At 40.1% G+C, this 15,738-nt stretch overlaps 1 protein-coding gene across 1 annotated transcript; it reads left to right on the top strand.

Annotated features, from left to right (window-relative positions):
• Window positions 1–10,723: 10,723 nt before the first annotated feature.
• slbo (CCAAT enhancer binding protein alpha slow border cells) lies at window positions 10,724–13,255 on the top strand. Its single transcript, XM_020944993.2, has one exon. It carries the CDS (start codon window positions 11,306–11,308, stop codon window positions 12,689–12,691), a length of 1,386 nt encoding a protein of 461 aa, XP_020800652.1. The 5' UTR covers window positions 10,724–11,305; the 3' UTR covers window positions 12,692–13,255.
• The last annotated feature ends 2,483 nt before the right edge of the window (window positions 13,256–15,738 follow it).

Genomic DNA, 15,738 nt, shown 5'->3' with positions numbered 1-15,738 from the left:
GTGGTGGGCCCCACTTGTACACAGGAGCACGAGTATTTCGCCATGTCCTTAAATAGAGGTTCGCAAGAAAATTCTGCCAAGGCAGGGCAGTGCGAGAGGGTGGCCACGTGCAGTGACTAACAGATAGCTCGAAGATATAGCCAACGCTGGATGAGTACATTTCGATACATCGATACACTCACCCGGGGGCTCCATCTCCATCGCCATCGCCATCTCCTCCAGCTTGAGCTGAGCTGTGCTCCTCGATGATGCATTCCTTGCAGCAACTGCGACTGCGACTGAGACTTTTCCCCCAGCTGCAAATGGTCATCGTTGCCTTTTCCAGCCATCGGTGTCGTTGTCGCCAGCTTGTCTCTTCCGCGAATAAGCCTGGTCTGCTCCGAGTCCCGAGACCGCGACCGAGACCAAGCCAGAAGCTAGAGCCCGTTGCCAGGACCAGGATGATGGCCAATGTCGATGATGTCGCCCCGCCGCCTCGTGCATTTAATTAGAATGAAATATAGGAACTTGCGGCTCGTCCATCTCCGCGATGGTTTGTCTACCTGCCCGGGCTGCCTAATGATTTAAATTAATCATAATGACTGTCAAAATAGAACGTTTGCCGCTGGCCTCTGGCTCATATAAGGATCGATACGCGCAGCGGGCACCCGGTCTTGGGGTTCAATTGCTTCCCCCCATAGATCACTGTGAGAAAAGGATAAGGATACTTTTGTAAAGGAAAAAAGGAGGGATAAATGGATAAGGATTCTCTGTAAAGGAAAAGGATACAGGATTAAAGGTAGTATTTGATGGGGCTTAAGAAATTATATGTATTACATCGTGTATCTAATAAGACCTTCAATTATAATTTTCGTTTTTATATTAAAAAGGTTAGATTTTAATTTTAGATTTGTATTTATTCCAAAAGTTCGGGGCTTTTATACACACAAATTGAAAGGTGACTTGAGGAAAAAACTTGAAGAGATTTTTGCATTATTTATTCACTTCCTAGCCAAGGAAGGTTCTTCAAAAGTTTCAGTTTTTTTTTAAGTTCCTATTATTTTGAAATAAAAATTCAGTGACACATAGTTGCTTGTACAATATAACCTATAAAAATCTTGGGCAATATTAAAATTGATTTAGTACATAATAATATGATAATTAAAATGTTTATATTAAAAACAATAAACTAGTTTTCTCCGTAAAGTTGGTACCAAAATTTGATACTCTTGTTTCTTGGTACTATCTTGTTTCTCTTCTATATCAAGAAAGATTTAAGATTCTCTGGGCAATTAATGAAAAGTAGACAATCTTAAGCTAGTTTAATATATTTTGCTTGTATAATTTATTAATACTTTTAAAGATATTCGTTCTTTTTCTTCATGTGCTCTCTGCTGCATCGCCTGCTCCCGCTGACATTTCATCATACTCACACGGCCCGGATTGGCCTGGTCTAAGGTTCTCACAATTGTAGACGCGTTCTGTGCAGCGCTTACTAATTGGTTAGTTGGCCATCGGCTGCAGCCTCTGGATCCCGAGTATGCTCCTCCTTTCTCTGCCCCTTTCTCTGGCTGCCTCCCTGGCAGTGGCTCCAGTGCGGCTGTCTTTCTAGGCGAACGTCAGCCTGTCTGGGACGTAAGGCAGCTCCTCCAGGCTCAGCTGGGAACAACTGCAACATGCTGCTGCTGCAGCTTCGTTTTATTTTTTTTTTGTGATTGAATTTTCCACGGAATTCTCTGCCGCTGAACATTTCTAATACTTAATTATTTGCGAGCCTTGGCTTGGCGATCTACGTGAGGGAATGGATGCTGCTCCTGCTCCTGTTCCTGCATTCCCCATTATGTAATCCTGCAGAGTTCACCTTCAAAAAACGGGGCAATGAGGTATTCAGTATATTCCCGAAAATATTTATAGCATGCGGGGAACAAAGTTTGTTCCATTTACGATGTTGAACTATTTTTTTTTTGTGTGTGTTTTTTTTTGTGATTTTGCCCATGCAGCCGGCTAGCTGAGATATGTATTTCGATATATGTATATATATAGACTTTTTTACTATTTATAGAGCTACTTGGGCATTTGCCATAAGCCAAAGCCAAAGTGTTTTAAATAGTCTAAATATGTAAATTTTTTTTTTGTATTTTGTCTTTTTAAGTATATTCATGGGGAAAGGCGAGAAAGTATCTGATAGATGCGGAGAATGGAATGTAGATTTTGGGAGATAAACCAAGTTATTCTATCGTAGATTAAAGTGATTAAAAAGGAGTTTAAAAGTATGACATAAATAAAACAAAGAGTTAAATCTGTTAATATGAAAGTGATATATAAATTAGAAGTTTATGAAATTGTTTAGAAATAATTTTATTATTGCAATTTTGGCAAGAACATCATTAATTTATATTTGCATAAGCCCAAAATCGATAAGCATAAGATTAGATAGTATAAAAGATCATTAATTATATTATACAATAAGTCAAAGTGTCACAGATAATATTATCTTGATGATAAATATACATTTTAAACCAAAATTAAATTTAAATAACAAACTAACAAGTTTATAATAATGTACGGAACGTGTCAACACCTATTTTGAAATACATAATTCACAGAAACGAAACGAAACAAGTCCCCAAAGACTTATTTAAATTAGGAATTCGATTAGTTTAGAAACTAGGTTGTTACACTAACTCAAGAACTGGCCACAAAACACACTCCTTTTATAGGTGAGATTCAAGATCAGGTCGCAATGAATATATCAGATTGAATAAAAACAACGTGCCACATGTGGCATGCATGATGCATCACCAAAAACCAAATCACAAAAAAAAGGAGGGAAAAGGAATAAACTCAGGTGTCTAATTGGGCGCTGGGGTGACAATGAACCACTTAAGCATGCCAACTTGGACGGGGACTAAGCCGCAGATTGACAAAAGCCGGCACAGAAAACCGCCAACGCCAAAGAGCCAAGAGCCAAGAGCCAACTCAAAGTCAAACCAATTGGCAATTGGTACAGGCGATCGCAATGTTTTCTTGCCTCATGAATAACGCATAAGGATTGCGTTTGGGGCAAGGAATCGGAATCGAAATCGGGATTCGGGATCGGGATAGGGATAGGGTTTGAGTACGGGTACGGGTTCTTCGGGGCAATTGACTTGGCCGTGCCTTGGGGCCTTTTGTGTTACAATTTAAATAAAATTGAGTTCCTCCCCTCTCACTCTCTTTCCTCTGCTGAAGTATAAACAAAAGGAAAAGCAGACTTCAGTTGGGGATTTGGGTTTTGGGTTTTTGAGTTCTTAAGCTCATATCACCCATTTCAATGGCTTCAAGTACCGTTCCGTTGTGTCTACAGCGGAAACAAAAGCACCGCTACACCGCTACAATCATAAAACGATTAACAGGTCGTGACCGTTTCACCTGATTACCGGATCCCAATCTCATTTGCATTCATCGCTCACCTCAGTCTTTGGCAGTGTGACAAGTGCACAGGCACTACCTGGACGGAAGTACGGAAGCCTCTTCCTCCCCTCACTTAGTTCTAACTTCCTTGGTAGCATTTCCACTCACTCAATATTTAATTATGAAAACGCACACAAAAAAAAAGAAGCGGACAAAGAGATTGGTGTATTGCTGCGTGCTTTGCATCCAAGAAGGCTGACTGAAGCTTTGACGTCAGGTTGGGCTAAGACCTGGTAACTGGAGGCCTCCACAAATTAGAACAGAATTATCCCACGCATCTCGGATAATGTACGCGAAATACTTGATCGATTGCCGGCGATCGATAGTTGGTTAGGCTTGTTCTTGCACAACGAAACGAGGAGGACCGTACCGACCTCATCGTCGTCGTTGTCGCAGACAGGCGGAGGAGCCATCAGCCTTTAGCTCCAAGATGAAGCTCCAGCATGAGGAACAGCAGCCAGCGGAGACAGAAAACAGCAGCTTGGGATCGTCAGATTGTCGATGGCACAACAAATTTCAGCGCGTAGAACGGTAACTTATTTTTTTATACCCGCTAACTAAGGGGTATTTCTGGAGGGTAGTTCTGACAGGAACAGTTTGAAAATAAAGATTTATATCTTGAGAAATTAATTTGGGAGATTAGCCTAATAATATATATAATAAAAGAAATTCTAAGAGAAAAGGCAGCTATAAGTTAGCCAATGCCAAGGGTCCTCTTGATCCTTCACCTTTTAATCGTCCTTCTCTTGATGCTCATCCTATTGATCCTCGTTCTCTTGGTACTTCTCCTCTTGATCCCTCTTCTTGAAACGCTTAAATATTGTTTAATATAGAAAAAATATCAGTAAAATGTTTTTAGATAACGTAAATGTATTCTTACCGATTTGATTTTTAACTTATTAAACAAATCGTAAAGCAGTATTTTAAATAAATTATGGATTAATTGCAAACATAGCTAAAACAATGATCTATACAAAGATATACATCTCTATTTTAACCTATTCCTTATTCACTTTTAAGAGGTATTCCCCATTCGTTTACCCCCTTTAAAACCCCTTGAGTTGGAGTCCACTTATTGTCAAGAGCTGAGGCGCAGAGGCCAGAGACAGGGTGTGCAGCCTCCGCCAGGAGTTGGAGGTGGAGGCTCACAGCCAGAGTCTCCAGCCTGGCTGTGATAAAATGTGCGTAAGTGATCAGTTGGAAGACAACGAAGAGACTCAGACTCAGACTCAGACTCGGACTTGGACTCGGAATCGGAATCGGCAACGCACTGGGACTCAGACTGAGATTCAGACACTGCCACAGCGACTACTGCAAGCCGTTGCGTTGGGGTTAAAATTCCTGGACTTGTGCGATTCTTAACGTTTATATATTTTTTTTCTTCTGAGCTGTTGCTTTCAACTCTCTCGGCACTCGGCAGCATTTTAAAATTACAAGTATGTAATTTTACTGAAATCAAGCGCTCATATGAAAATTCCATTGGCGAGAAGAGCCTGTCGAACGATCGATCTCGCTCGCTGCTGGGGCCAATTGTGGAGCATTTTTAATTTGTGCCTGGAAATCAGAGCAGCAGCCAGGAGTGGAGAGTAGGACTGCCACTGGACCACTGGCAGCGACCTTATCGCGCCCACTGTGCACAAATGCACACACAAAATGTCAATTCTGCGCACGTCGCTTCACCAGGCATCCCAATCAGTCGTGGCCCAGGCCAGTCATCCGATGAGGAGAGGGTGGAGCAGTAGCAGGAGCAGGAGCAGGAGCTGGAGAAGCTCCAGCTTCAGTCCCAGCTTCCTTCTGATGCCTGGCTGGCTAGCTGGCAGCTCGTCATCATTATCTCTGCGCTCTGCCAACATCACAAATAATATGAGGAAAGCGCAAAAAGGGTAAGACAATCGAGGGATAGAGCAGGGAAGCAGGGAAGCAGGGAGACAGGAGCTGGGTCCACGACTGGCCTGCAAATAAACTATTTCAATCAATGCGTTTGTCGTCGGGCCATCGCTCGATCGATCGCATGCCAAAGGCAGTTTAGGTACGATGAGTTGTGGGCTCTTCGACTTGCTTTTCTTCAAGGTATTTTCGGTGGCTGGAGAGTAAGAGGTGGAGATGGAAATGACAATGGCATCGAAGGTGAGAGGCTGCAAAATGCTTTTCTTTAAATTCCGGGGTTTTAAGTAAAAGTTTTGTAAGGATAGGTTTTAATAAAATAAACAAATTTCTTAAGTGCGAGAAATTTACATATTTTTCACTTGCTTTTATTAAGTAACAATTTAATGGTGTTATTTATATTTTCCAAACTAATATCAGTGATTTTAATTTAGTCATAAAATTCTTCTGGTTTGTAAACTTTAGCCCCGTAGTAGCATTTTTGAATTTAAACTTATTACGCGCCACCCAGCAAGCAGTTTGATCAACTGCTTGCAAAGCGGAAGTTCCGTCAACTGCTTACACTGCAAAGCTAGATGGCGCCAGAAAGATTATCAAAAAACTTTTAAGCTAACAAGCAGTTCGATAGTCGTATTTATAATTCTGCTTGTTAGCAGCTTTTTTAAAAATTGCGCGGTAATTTAAGATATTACAACATAAACAAGTTGTTTATAATTTACTTAAAATAATAATACATAATTAAAAAATCAAATAATAATAATTAATACATATATTACTTTTAATTAATACCTAGAAACCTAAAACATTGAAACCCTAAAATTATCCAAGCAAAATTAAGCATGTTCACTGAATATTTCTTTGAATTATTTTTAGTATCATATTTCAAATAATAAATAAAATAATTATTTATATTTAACGCTACTAAGTTCTGAAAATGTTAGAAGTAGGAACACTTAAACATAAAGTATACATAAATATAAAAAACTAACTTAAAAATGTTTTCTTTTCCTTAACCAACTAATTACAATTTCAATGGAAATCAATATAATTATCTTAACCTAAAACTTTTTTTTTTGACTATCCGCCTTCTTACAATTTAATTACGTATGTGTTGACTCATTCAAGACATCAAAATAAACCCTAAATAAACTCAATACCCTTCAGAACATTTTCCACAAATCCCCCGCTTGGGGAAAACTAAAATTCTGGCGATTTCCACCTAATTGCAGTGTACCTTAGCACCAATTCGAAATGCAGGCAGTTCAACGACCCCAAAACTCTTTTCCCAAAAGAGGGGCTTGGGATTCTCTTGGGTTCTACGTTGGCTTCTGGTGCTTCTGTCTCCGCTTCTGATTCTGATTCTACTTCCACTGAAAGCGAGCCGTTCGTTCCCCTGTGATTGCTGATGGCAACAGAAATTAATAATATTTTAATGCTGACCAGGCGTAATTCGTCCAAATTCACGCCAATGAAAGTTTGGTTCGCTCTTCGGCGAAAAGTTTTCGCTGCTGGCCAGCAGAACTGTCTTCTGGCCAGAAGCCACCTTAACAGGGCCGTGAGAATAATACCCACGAGTCATCCAACTTTCGGTTCGAGTTCATTGCGATCGGGTTCAAATTTAAGGAAGTACAAAGCCATCGATAACGCGTCACTCTTTCGGCAGATAAGGTGACTAATAATAAAAAAGTTGAATAGCAAAACAAAACACAGAAAATTGAAGACCGAAAGAGGCCCAGAAATCATTGGCCAAAAACTCTCAATTATGGCCATGTTTTGCTCTGCTTTTTTGTGTATGCTTTTTTGCATGTGTCAGACAACTCTTGGGCGGAGTGCAACGAACGCGGCTAAGAGTTGTGAATTTGTCTGGTTTGCCCAGCTACTCGTATTTGTTTTGTTTACGCGCCTTCGCGGCTTTTAGCCGTCTCTTATCAGTCGTTTGCCAAAATATAAATATATACTCTTTTTTTAGCGCTGCGCGTGGCGAGCACAGATAAATACACCCACCATCTGTACTCTTTTGGGCGAGAAAAAGTGTCAAGATAGATGGATATATAGGTGCCCTTATCTATATCTTTGGTTTTTAAAGGTGTTTGCCGGACTTTCACTTAGTGGGAAGTTTACTTGGTTAGTAATTGTCTATTAAATGTTTAATTTTGTAAGAGGAAAGCATTAACATGGGTTTTATATAGATTTTAAAATTAAATAGGATTTAATTTGGCATACATACTCCTTGATTTAGTGCCATATAATAAATGAAGTGTAGTTTCTTTGAATATCATCTATCTGACCTTAAGTTGATTTATTGTTAACTTGAAATAATAATTTGTTGATCGATTCGAAAATTGCATAACTAAGCCAAAAAAGCCTTAACTTTAATTCGGAAAGTTCTGTGCTAGTTTTTATCAGCTAAATAAATCTGCATATTCAATTTAAAATTTTAAAATTTTTATCAATTTTTGACAATTTTAACGATGTAACCCCTTATAAAATTTTCAAAAATTAGAAAAAAATTAATTTTTGCCGGACATACATAGCTAGATCAACTTGTCTCTTCATGTTGATCAAGAATATATATAATTTTTATCGGAAACTAACCCTACGGTCGTATAAAAATAGTGATCGATATAAATCTAGCATACACGGTGTATACTTAACGTAAAAACCACTAAATTAAGTATACGCCATGTGTGTCTAAAGAATAGTTTACCAATTAATAAAGATAAATAGTTCCAATTAAAACGAAAAATTAGCAATTAAATAATAAGACCGAGTCGGAATTTGAACTTAACTGTGCTTTAAATATTCGATATTTATAGAAATTTTTAAAATAAAATTTATTCGAGACACTAAAGTTTTTAAAACTCCAGGTTTTGAAATTTTACTTTACCAAATAATTCAAATATAAGCTATTTGAAAGATCGATTAGGAATCAAAGTAAATGCTCTTTGTTTTAATTATCAATGAGATCAATACAACAATATCCAAGGATAGGGATTACACAGAACTGATACGATATCATTGAGAACACATCGATCTTGCCTCATCTGCATGATTTCATCACACTGAACATCAGATAAACCCCCTTATCGATCAATTCTTAGGTAATATTGCACCCATAATGCAATTTGTTCAGAACAACAAAGGGTGCAGTTTGAAATTCAACATATTTTGAAATCAACATTGTTCTTATTTACGTACAAGGAAGCAAATGCAACCGAGATTTTGCACAATCCAACGATACGGTGTAGTCATCGATATCGCATCGATATATGTTATATTTTAAATTCGTCTGCAATAACTTGACTGATAAGCCAGAAACAAAGCTCTCATCCTGTCATCGACATTGCCGAGCAGGCTCTTATCGTCCAAGTGCACACGGGGCGTATGATTAATAATATCCAAATAAACAAAAGGTGGTCAGAGAGACAGATATATGGCGAGACAAGGAGTGGGCACAAAAAGAGAAAGAGAGAGAGAGAGAGACAAAGAGAGAGAGAGAAATGCACACACCTTTTGGCAGGTAAAGTTAAGTGACAACTTGACCCAAATTAAAGGCACGAAAAATCCAGCAAAGGAGAGAGTAAATGCGTAAGCAAGGAAAGGGGAGAGTGACAGACAGAGACAACTTTTACAAATCGCTGCATTTAAATAAACAAAACTACGAGGCGTGCTAATTTTTTATGAATTTCATAACACGATTTTAATTTTAATAAGGCAGCAGCAGCAGTGCCAGCAGCAAAAGTCCCAAAGCAACTCCGCTGCGTATTACGTGAAAGCTCCCTGATGCGTTGCGGCTGCAAAGTCACGCATGCGCGCCAAAATAAACCCCGATACAAAAACAACAAACTCCCAAACCCGAAACCCAAAACCCCAATTCAAAACCCAATGCAGCACGGGCCATAAGGCAGGCAGCTCTTCTTCTAAGGCACAGAAAAAAACAAGAGTCTAAACACAAATCGGAGTGGGCAAGGCACCAAAAATTGGACAGCGAACGAGGTGGTAGATCGTGGGGGGGGGGCTTACGGAGGGGGTTTCGAACTTCCCAGCGGATCGCCGGTTTATGAGGGCGTACATATACATACACACATATATATACAAATATATATATATATATATTTATTTGAGTATTTAGCTGCCGCTTCTCCCTAAAGAAAAAAAAGAAGCAAACGAAAATGAAAGCGAGCAGCAAAAGACGCTGGCAGCGACGTCAGCGTTGCCTTGCGTTGGTGTTTGTGGTGTGTGTGACTTTTATTTCTTTTTTTGTGTGGAGTGCCTTTGTGTGACGTCACTTGTCAAGCGTATAACGGTGCATTAAGGCTTTTGGTGAAATAAGGCCACTAAAGATGGGAGTTTTTTTTTTAATTTTAGGGGGAAACACTTCGATTTAAATTCAAATAATTGAAATATACTTTATACTTTTATTTAAAAATGTTTAAGTAGTATATGTTAATAATTAAAATTATATTTTTAAATCAATTATAAAATTGTATTCCGTTTATATTTATATTTTATTGATAAACTTCATGGCTTAAATCTTGAAAATGATTACATATTAAATTGTTATAAATTATGGAGAGCAAAGTAATATTTACATATACTTCATTACAACTTTAACACTTTAAAAAATTTGGTAAAATCTTAAGTTTCAAAAATATAAAAGGTTCTGCACTTTCAGTTTTAAATTAAGTTAAAATGTTTTTTATTATGCATCATTTAAGTTTCAAAGAATCATGCTTACTTGGGTACATAAAATGTATTTAAAAAATGTATTAATATTATATTCATTTAATGTTAGGTTAATTCCTTAATGACGTTTTGCTATTTTACGGTGGTTTCCAACTCTAAAAGGTTCTATAAAATCGAGTTTACGATAAATAATTAATTAAATATTAGCTTTTTTATTTATATTCTTATTTTCATTGAATTTTCTGTATTTTTCTTTGATTTTCTTTTCATTTACTCTCGATTTTGTTCGCTGTGACGTTGCTTGGAGCCAGCCAAGAACTTGCCAAGTGAACTGCCTTGCAACGAGAGTAAAAGTGATTGGGAAAAACTTTTGCTTTTGTTACCTGGCTCCGATAGCGATCTTTGCTCTCTTTCTCTCTCGCTCTCCCTCTCTCTTTCTCGGACTTGCTCTCTTGTGGCGCTCATCCACAGGTAGTTGCTGTAAAGGCAGCGCAGTAACGGCGACGCGTCCGAGTCATTTTGGGGGGCTTTCAGTGTAAGTGTGTGTGTTGTGTGTGTGTGTGTGTGTCTTACATGCGGCGCTGCCTTCTCATTTTCTTTCTGTTTTCTGCCTTTTTCTTTAACGCTGCCTGCTGTTGTTCGCTGCTCGCTGCTAGCAGCTTGCCGCTGCTGGCTGCGCCAAAGACTTTTGCGTTTGCGTTCGCCTTTTGTCACATTTGTAATTCACCAACTGTGAGCGACGGACGCGCGCTCAGCTCCGACTCCCGGTATCCGAAAAAACCGAATCCCCCCAAAGCGAAGACAGGCGGAAAAAAGCTCGCTCTGCTAACGGTTCTTCAGCAGGAGGAGCTTCAGCTTCTAATACCAAACGGTTGTCGGTATAAAATCTGTTGCATCATTGCTGCGCCACTTCAGTCGTTCGAGCGCGTGCGGCCCGAGAAGTGCAGTGTCCAACAACAACAACAACAACAACAATAAATAACACCACAAATCACAACAACGTACAATACAATACAACAATAAATTAATAAAAACAAAGCCCAAGAAAAAGTTAATAACCATGCCCGGCTGCAGTGCTTTACCAAAGGGCAGCCTAAAATGAAACCTAAGCAAAGTGTTTAAATATTTATACAAAAAAAATTCCAAACAAAAAATTAAACATTTCCTAAGAAATTGGCAATGCTTTAGGAAGTAACTCTGAGTTTATAAAATTACAAAAACACAAAATTAAGTTAAAAGAAAAGCAGCCAAAATTAGCGCGCTACAAGGAATCAAGATTTTACCCTCTTTTTCGCATTTGAAAATGCTGAACATGGAGTCGCCGCAGATGTACGCCGATGCCGTTCAGACATTGGCCCAGCTGGACCTCAAAAAGGAGCCGCCGCTGCAGCAGGCGACCATTGGCCAGATCACACTGACTGCCATGTCCACAGCCCAACAGCAGCAGCAACAGCAGCAGCAACAACAGCAGCAGCAGCAGCAGCAGCAGCAGCAACAGCAGCAACAACAGCAGCAGCAGCAGCAACATCAACAGCAGCAGCAGCAACCTCAACAGGCAACGGATGCCAATAATAACACCCCACAGGATGCTGCCTTGCTGGTGAAGCAGCAGATGCATCAAATGCAACAAGTGGCTGCCGCCAACAACAGCAACCTGCTGCAGAAGCAGATGCTGCAACAGTACACCACACAGACGGACCTCGATGAGCTGACCACACAGGAGATCACTCTGGATCTGCAGCACCTGATCGATGACCAGTTCCGGGATACCGAGACTCTGGGTATCTTCAGCGACATGGTGACCAGTCCGGGTGGACTTTCAGCCACTTTGCCACCAAGCGGAATGGTCAGTGCAGCGGCCAAGGTGCTGCAGCAGCAGACGTTGCGCAATCAACATGGTTATGGCGGCGGCGCCGGCAGGGGAGGAGGTGCTGGCGGGGCTCTGGCCTACATGCCCCAGCCGGTTCATGCAACGTACAACAACTCCAGCGATGAGAACAGCTCCGTGGGCTCCGATTCCAGCACTATCAAGGAGGAACCCATAGACCCCGAGTACAGGCGGCATCTTCAGGAGGCGGCCAACCAGCAGGCAGCGTTCATGGGCAACGGCGGAGGACTCTACAATGGCTACTCCACGGCGGGCAATGGATTGTCCAATGGCGGAGGTAATCCCCTGAATGGCAACACCACGCCCAGCAGCAATGGAAGCAATGGGAGCACCGGGAGCAGCAATGGCAGCCAGTTTACCAACCTGACCACAGCGAATGTCCTGGCGCATCACAATCTGCCCCATTTGGCGGCAGCAGCGGGTGCCCACAACCTGCTGAAGCAACACAGTAAGCTGCAACAGCAACATGCCCAGCATCATGGCCAGCAGCAGCATCAACATCACCGGAAGCACAGCAACAAGCATGTGGACAAGGGCACCGAAGAGTACCGGCGACGAAGGGAAAGGAACAACATTGCTGTGCGCAAGAGCCGCGAGAAGGCCAAGGTTCGGTCCAGGGAGGTGGAGGAGCGAGTGAAGAGCCTGCTCAAGGAGAAGGACGCACTCATCCGGCAGCTCAGCGAGATGACCAACGAGCTGCAGCTGCACAAGCAGATCTACATGCAGCTGATGAACCATGCCAATCCCGAAGTGAGTCGCGTCTGCCGCAGCTTCCTCAACACCAACGAGCATGCGCTGTAGCAGCAGCAGCAGCTCTAGAAAACGGATACGGAAACAGATGTAGATGCAGATACAGAGATCCGCCGGATGCGTGAAAGGAGTTTATATGCGAGCGAGTGCTTGAGAGGGTGTGTGTGTGTACATTGTGTGTGAAAGGTCCTGGAGCGACTCTGCTAAATCAAAGATTCAAAATGCTGTGTGGGTAGCTTGTAAGAACCATTTTCCTTTTGCTATTTTCATCGACTTTTTCTACTCGTAACTTACACTTAACCCAAAAACATCCTTGTACATTTTCTTCTACTCCCCAAAAAACACCCCTACTCCACCCCCTTCTTGTTATCATTGTAAAGCATATTTTTGTACTTAATTCTTAACGACTGTAACATATATTTCGCACATTTTTTATACACATAATCGTATACATTATATCTTTATCATAAAGTTAAGCCAAAGAAAAATGTTAAAAATATTTATGTAAAAAAAAGAGAGAAAACACAAGCAGGAAAGAAAACAGAAAATACAAAAACCTGAACTTATTTATACCACAAAAGAAACAAAAAAAAAAAAAAAACAAAAAAAAAACAATCAAAACAAAAAGTATCTAAATAAAATTTGTACATTTCTTGAATGGTGTGTGTGCCGCTTTGCGCTATGCTTCATGCCACGCCCACTCCCAGCCTCAGTCCCTGCTTGAGAAACCACAGAGAACCAATTTAGCAAAATCTTTAGTACATAAGTTCATCATCCCCCTCCCCCCCCTTGGAACATCGAGTAACCGCTTTACCTGCAACCTCGAAGGATTGCCCCGAAGATTGCCCGCCACCTGCATCCAGGGTCCAGCGATAACGCTGAAAAAGGCGAGGCAATTCGCTTCCACGAGAGCGTAGAAGATATGAATGCTATTAATTTGTAAGGCCAACGCAATGTTCTCATTTTAATTTATATATTCGTAAATTAAATATACACAAAACCACAAAGAAAACTGTAAAGCAAATCTAAATAAATTAAATAAAATTTACAATATACAAAAGAAGTTGAAGAGTTGTTTCTAATTATTTATTTGTAAAGCTTGTAAAGTTAAGAGTAAAAAACAAATAGTTAATTAAAGGGAACCTAAAACATTTCAATTTCACCTTACTTTCAGGCTTAAAAGTAGATAAAATCCTGCAGGTTAAAGGTTGTTTTAAATAGTAAGTCGTATACAAATATATAATATATAATATATAACATATAAATATTAGAAAATAAATCTTTCTTATAAGATGACTTCATTTCAATATGATCTTTCCTTCAGATTGAATATCAATGACATAGTGAAAAAGTTTCTTAAACAAGTAACTTTTTATCCAATTGAACTCAAAGATAAACTTAAAATTTTTAGACTTAAAATCATTTCTTCTCAGAGTTTATTCTCTTAATTTGAATATAATTTCGTTCAGAAAGTCTACCTTATTTTCGATCTAAACTCCTAGTAAACTTCTTCTCCTAAGCTTAATTATAATTTTCACAAATTATCAACAATTGGTAATTAGTTTTCCGACCCAATGAGAAGTGAAAAGCCCTGCCAAAAAATGTCTAATAAAATGTCTGCCATATTTAGGCGACAAAAACACACGATCTTTGAGTAGCCAAAGATACAACCGGCTGTCTCCCAAAGAGTGCGAGGGGATTCACATTTCTTTTGGGCCGTCTTCTGAAGGCGACACGGCAATGCATTTTGGGCTGCCAGCCGCGACAGCTGGGACACACGGGAGGGAAAAAATTGAGGGGCACATAGAAGGGACAATGTGCAGACCCCCAGACAATTGCAAGGCGACTGTGTTGACACGATTTGACAGTAAGACAAACCCGAAACGAAAAGCAAATTTATAAACGACAAAAGCGAAAAAGAAAGAATTAATGCAGCTCGGGAAAAAGGCAGACAAATTAACGCGCCAGAGAAAGCCCAAATAAAAAGTGGGGGGAAAACGCACTGCCAGTGCCACTGCCACTGCCCCATTGCCTCCGACCTGGGGCAGATAATCACTTACAGAAATGTTTGGGCTCGGGCTAAGCCCTTTTTGGAGACCCAAGGCGCTGGCCTAAGACTTTCTTTCCATCAGTCTCGGTTTATGTATCCGAATCCGTATATCTGTATCTGTATCTGCGGCTGCGGCTGCTGCTGCTGCGTGCGCCCAATTTGTCTAGCTGCATTGTTGAGTACTTTGATTGATGAAAGCTAATTGCGCATGCACTCTACCCAGAAAAAATAAAAAGTGAAAATGCCCCGAACTTGTGGGTGTCGCTGGCCCAACGAAAAACAGAGAGCCTTCAATTTAAAGCCCGACTTTGATAAGGGTTCTAAGCGGCTTAAGGTGAAAGCTGTGGTCTCTCCTCCCATTTTGAAGCCTAATGTAGGATCGAGTGGTAGATGCACAGATGCAAGATGCATCTGGGTTTTGGCAAGCGAACGAAAATTGCCGCACAATTACTGTTCAACTAAGCGCCAAGCGAGCGCGGCGGCCACGAGGCGTATGAGTTATGAGCGGCGGCAGCGAAAAGTGATAAATTCGCATTCACACACAGCGAGAAGACGATGCACATGTACATGCAATCTGGCAGCGCCTTTTTTCTTACCTGTCTTACCTGTGCCACAAACTGATAAATGTTAATTGCCCTAATGAAAGGGGCGGGGCTGAGACGTTGACAGGATTTAAATTAGGAAGGCAGCCAGGTGGGGCGGGAATTAAATTGATCTAAAGGGATTTAAAGTTATAAGATAAAGATTTAATCAAATTAAATAAATTAAGTAGAATATAGAATAACTACAATTAAAATTTAATTGCAGTTTAATGAGTAAAATATACAAAGTTATTTACATTAATATGTGTTTTAAAATTATGTTTACAAATGCAATTTAAAATGACTAAAATGAGTAATTATTAGAATACGGAATAAATACAGAAACTAAATTTATTCTGTTAAAGTGAAGTCTGAACATTATCATAGTCTATAAAAATTCCAAGTATTTAAGTTGAAATCTTCAAAAGGGTTTGTTATTAATAGATTGAAAGATTGTACCCTTTCGA

Source organism: Drosophila serrata, unplaced genomic scaffold (assembly GCF_035046125.1).
Source record: "Drosophila serrata isolate PLE 108 unplaced genomic scaffold, ASM3504612v1 contig_184, whole genome shotgun sequence".
NCBI lineage: Eukaryota > Metazoa > Arthropoda > Insecta > Diptera > Drosophilidae > Drosophila > Drosophila serrata.
This window is presented reverse-complemented; position numbering and strand designations above follow the sequence as displayed.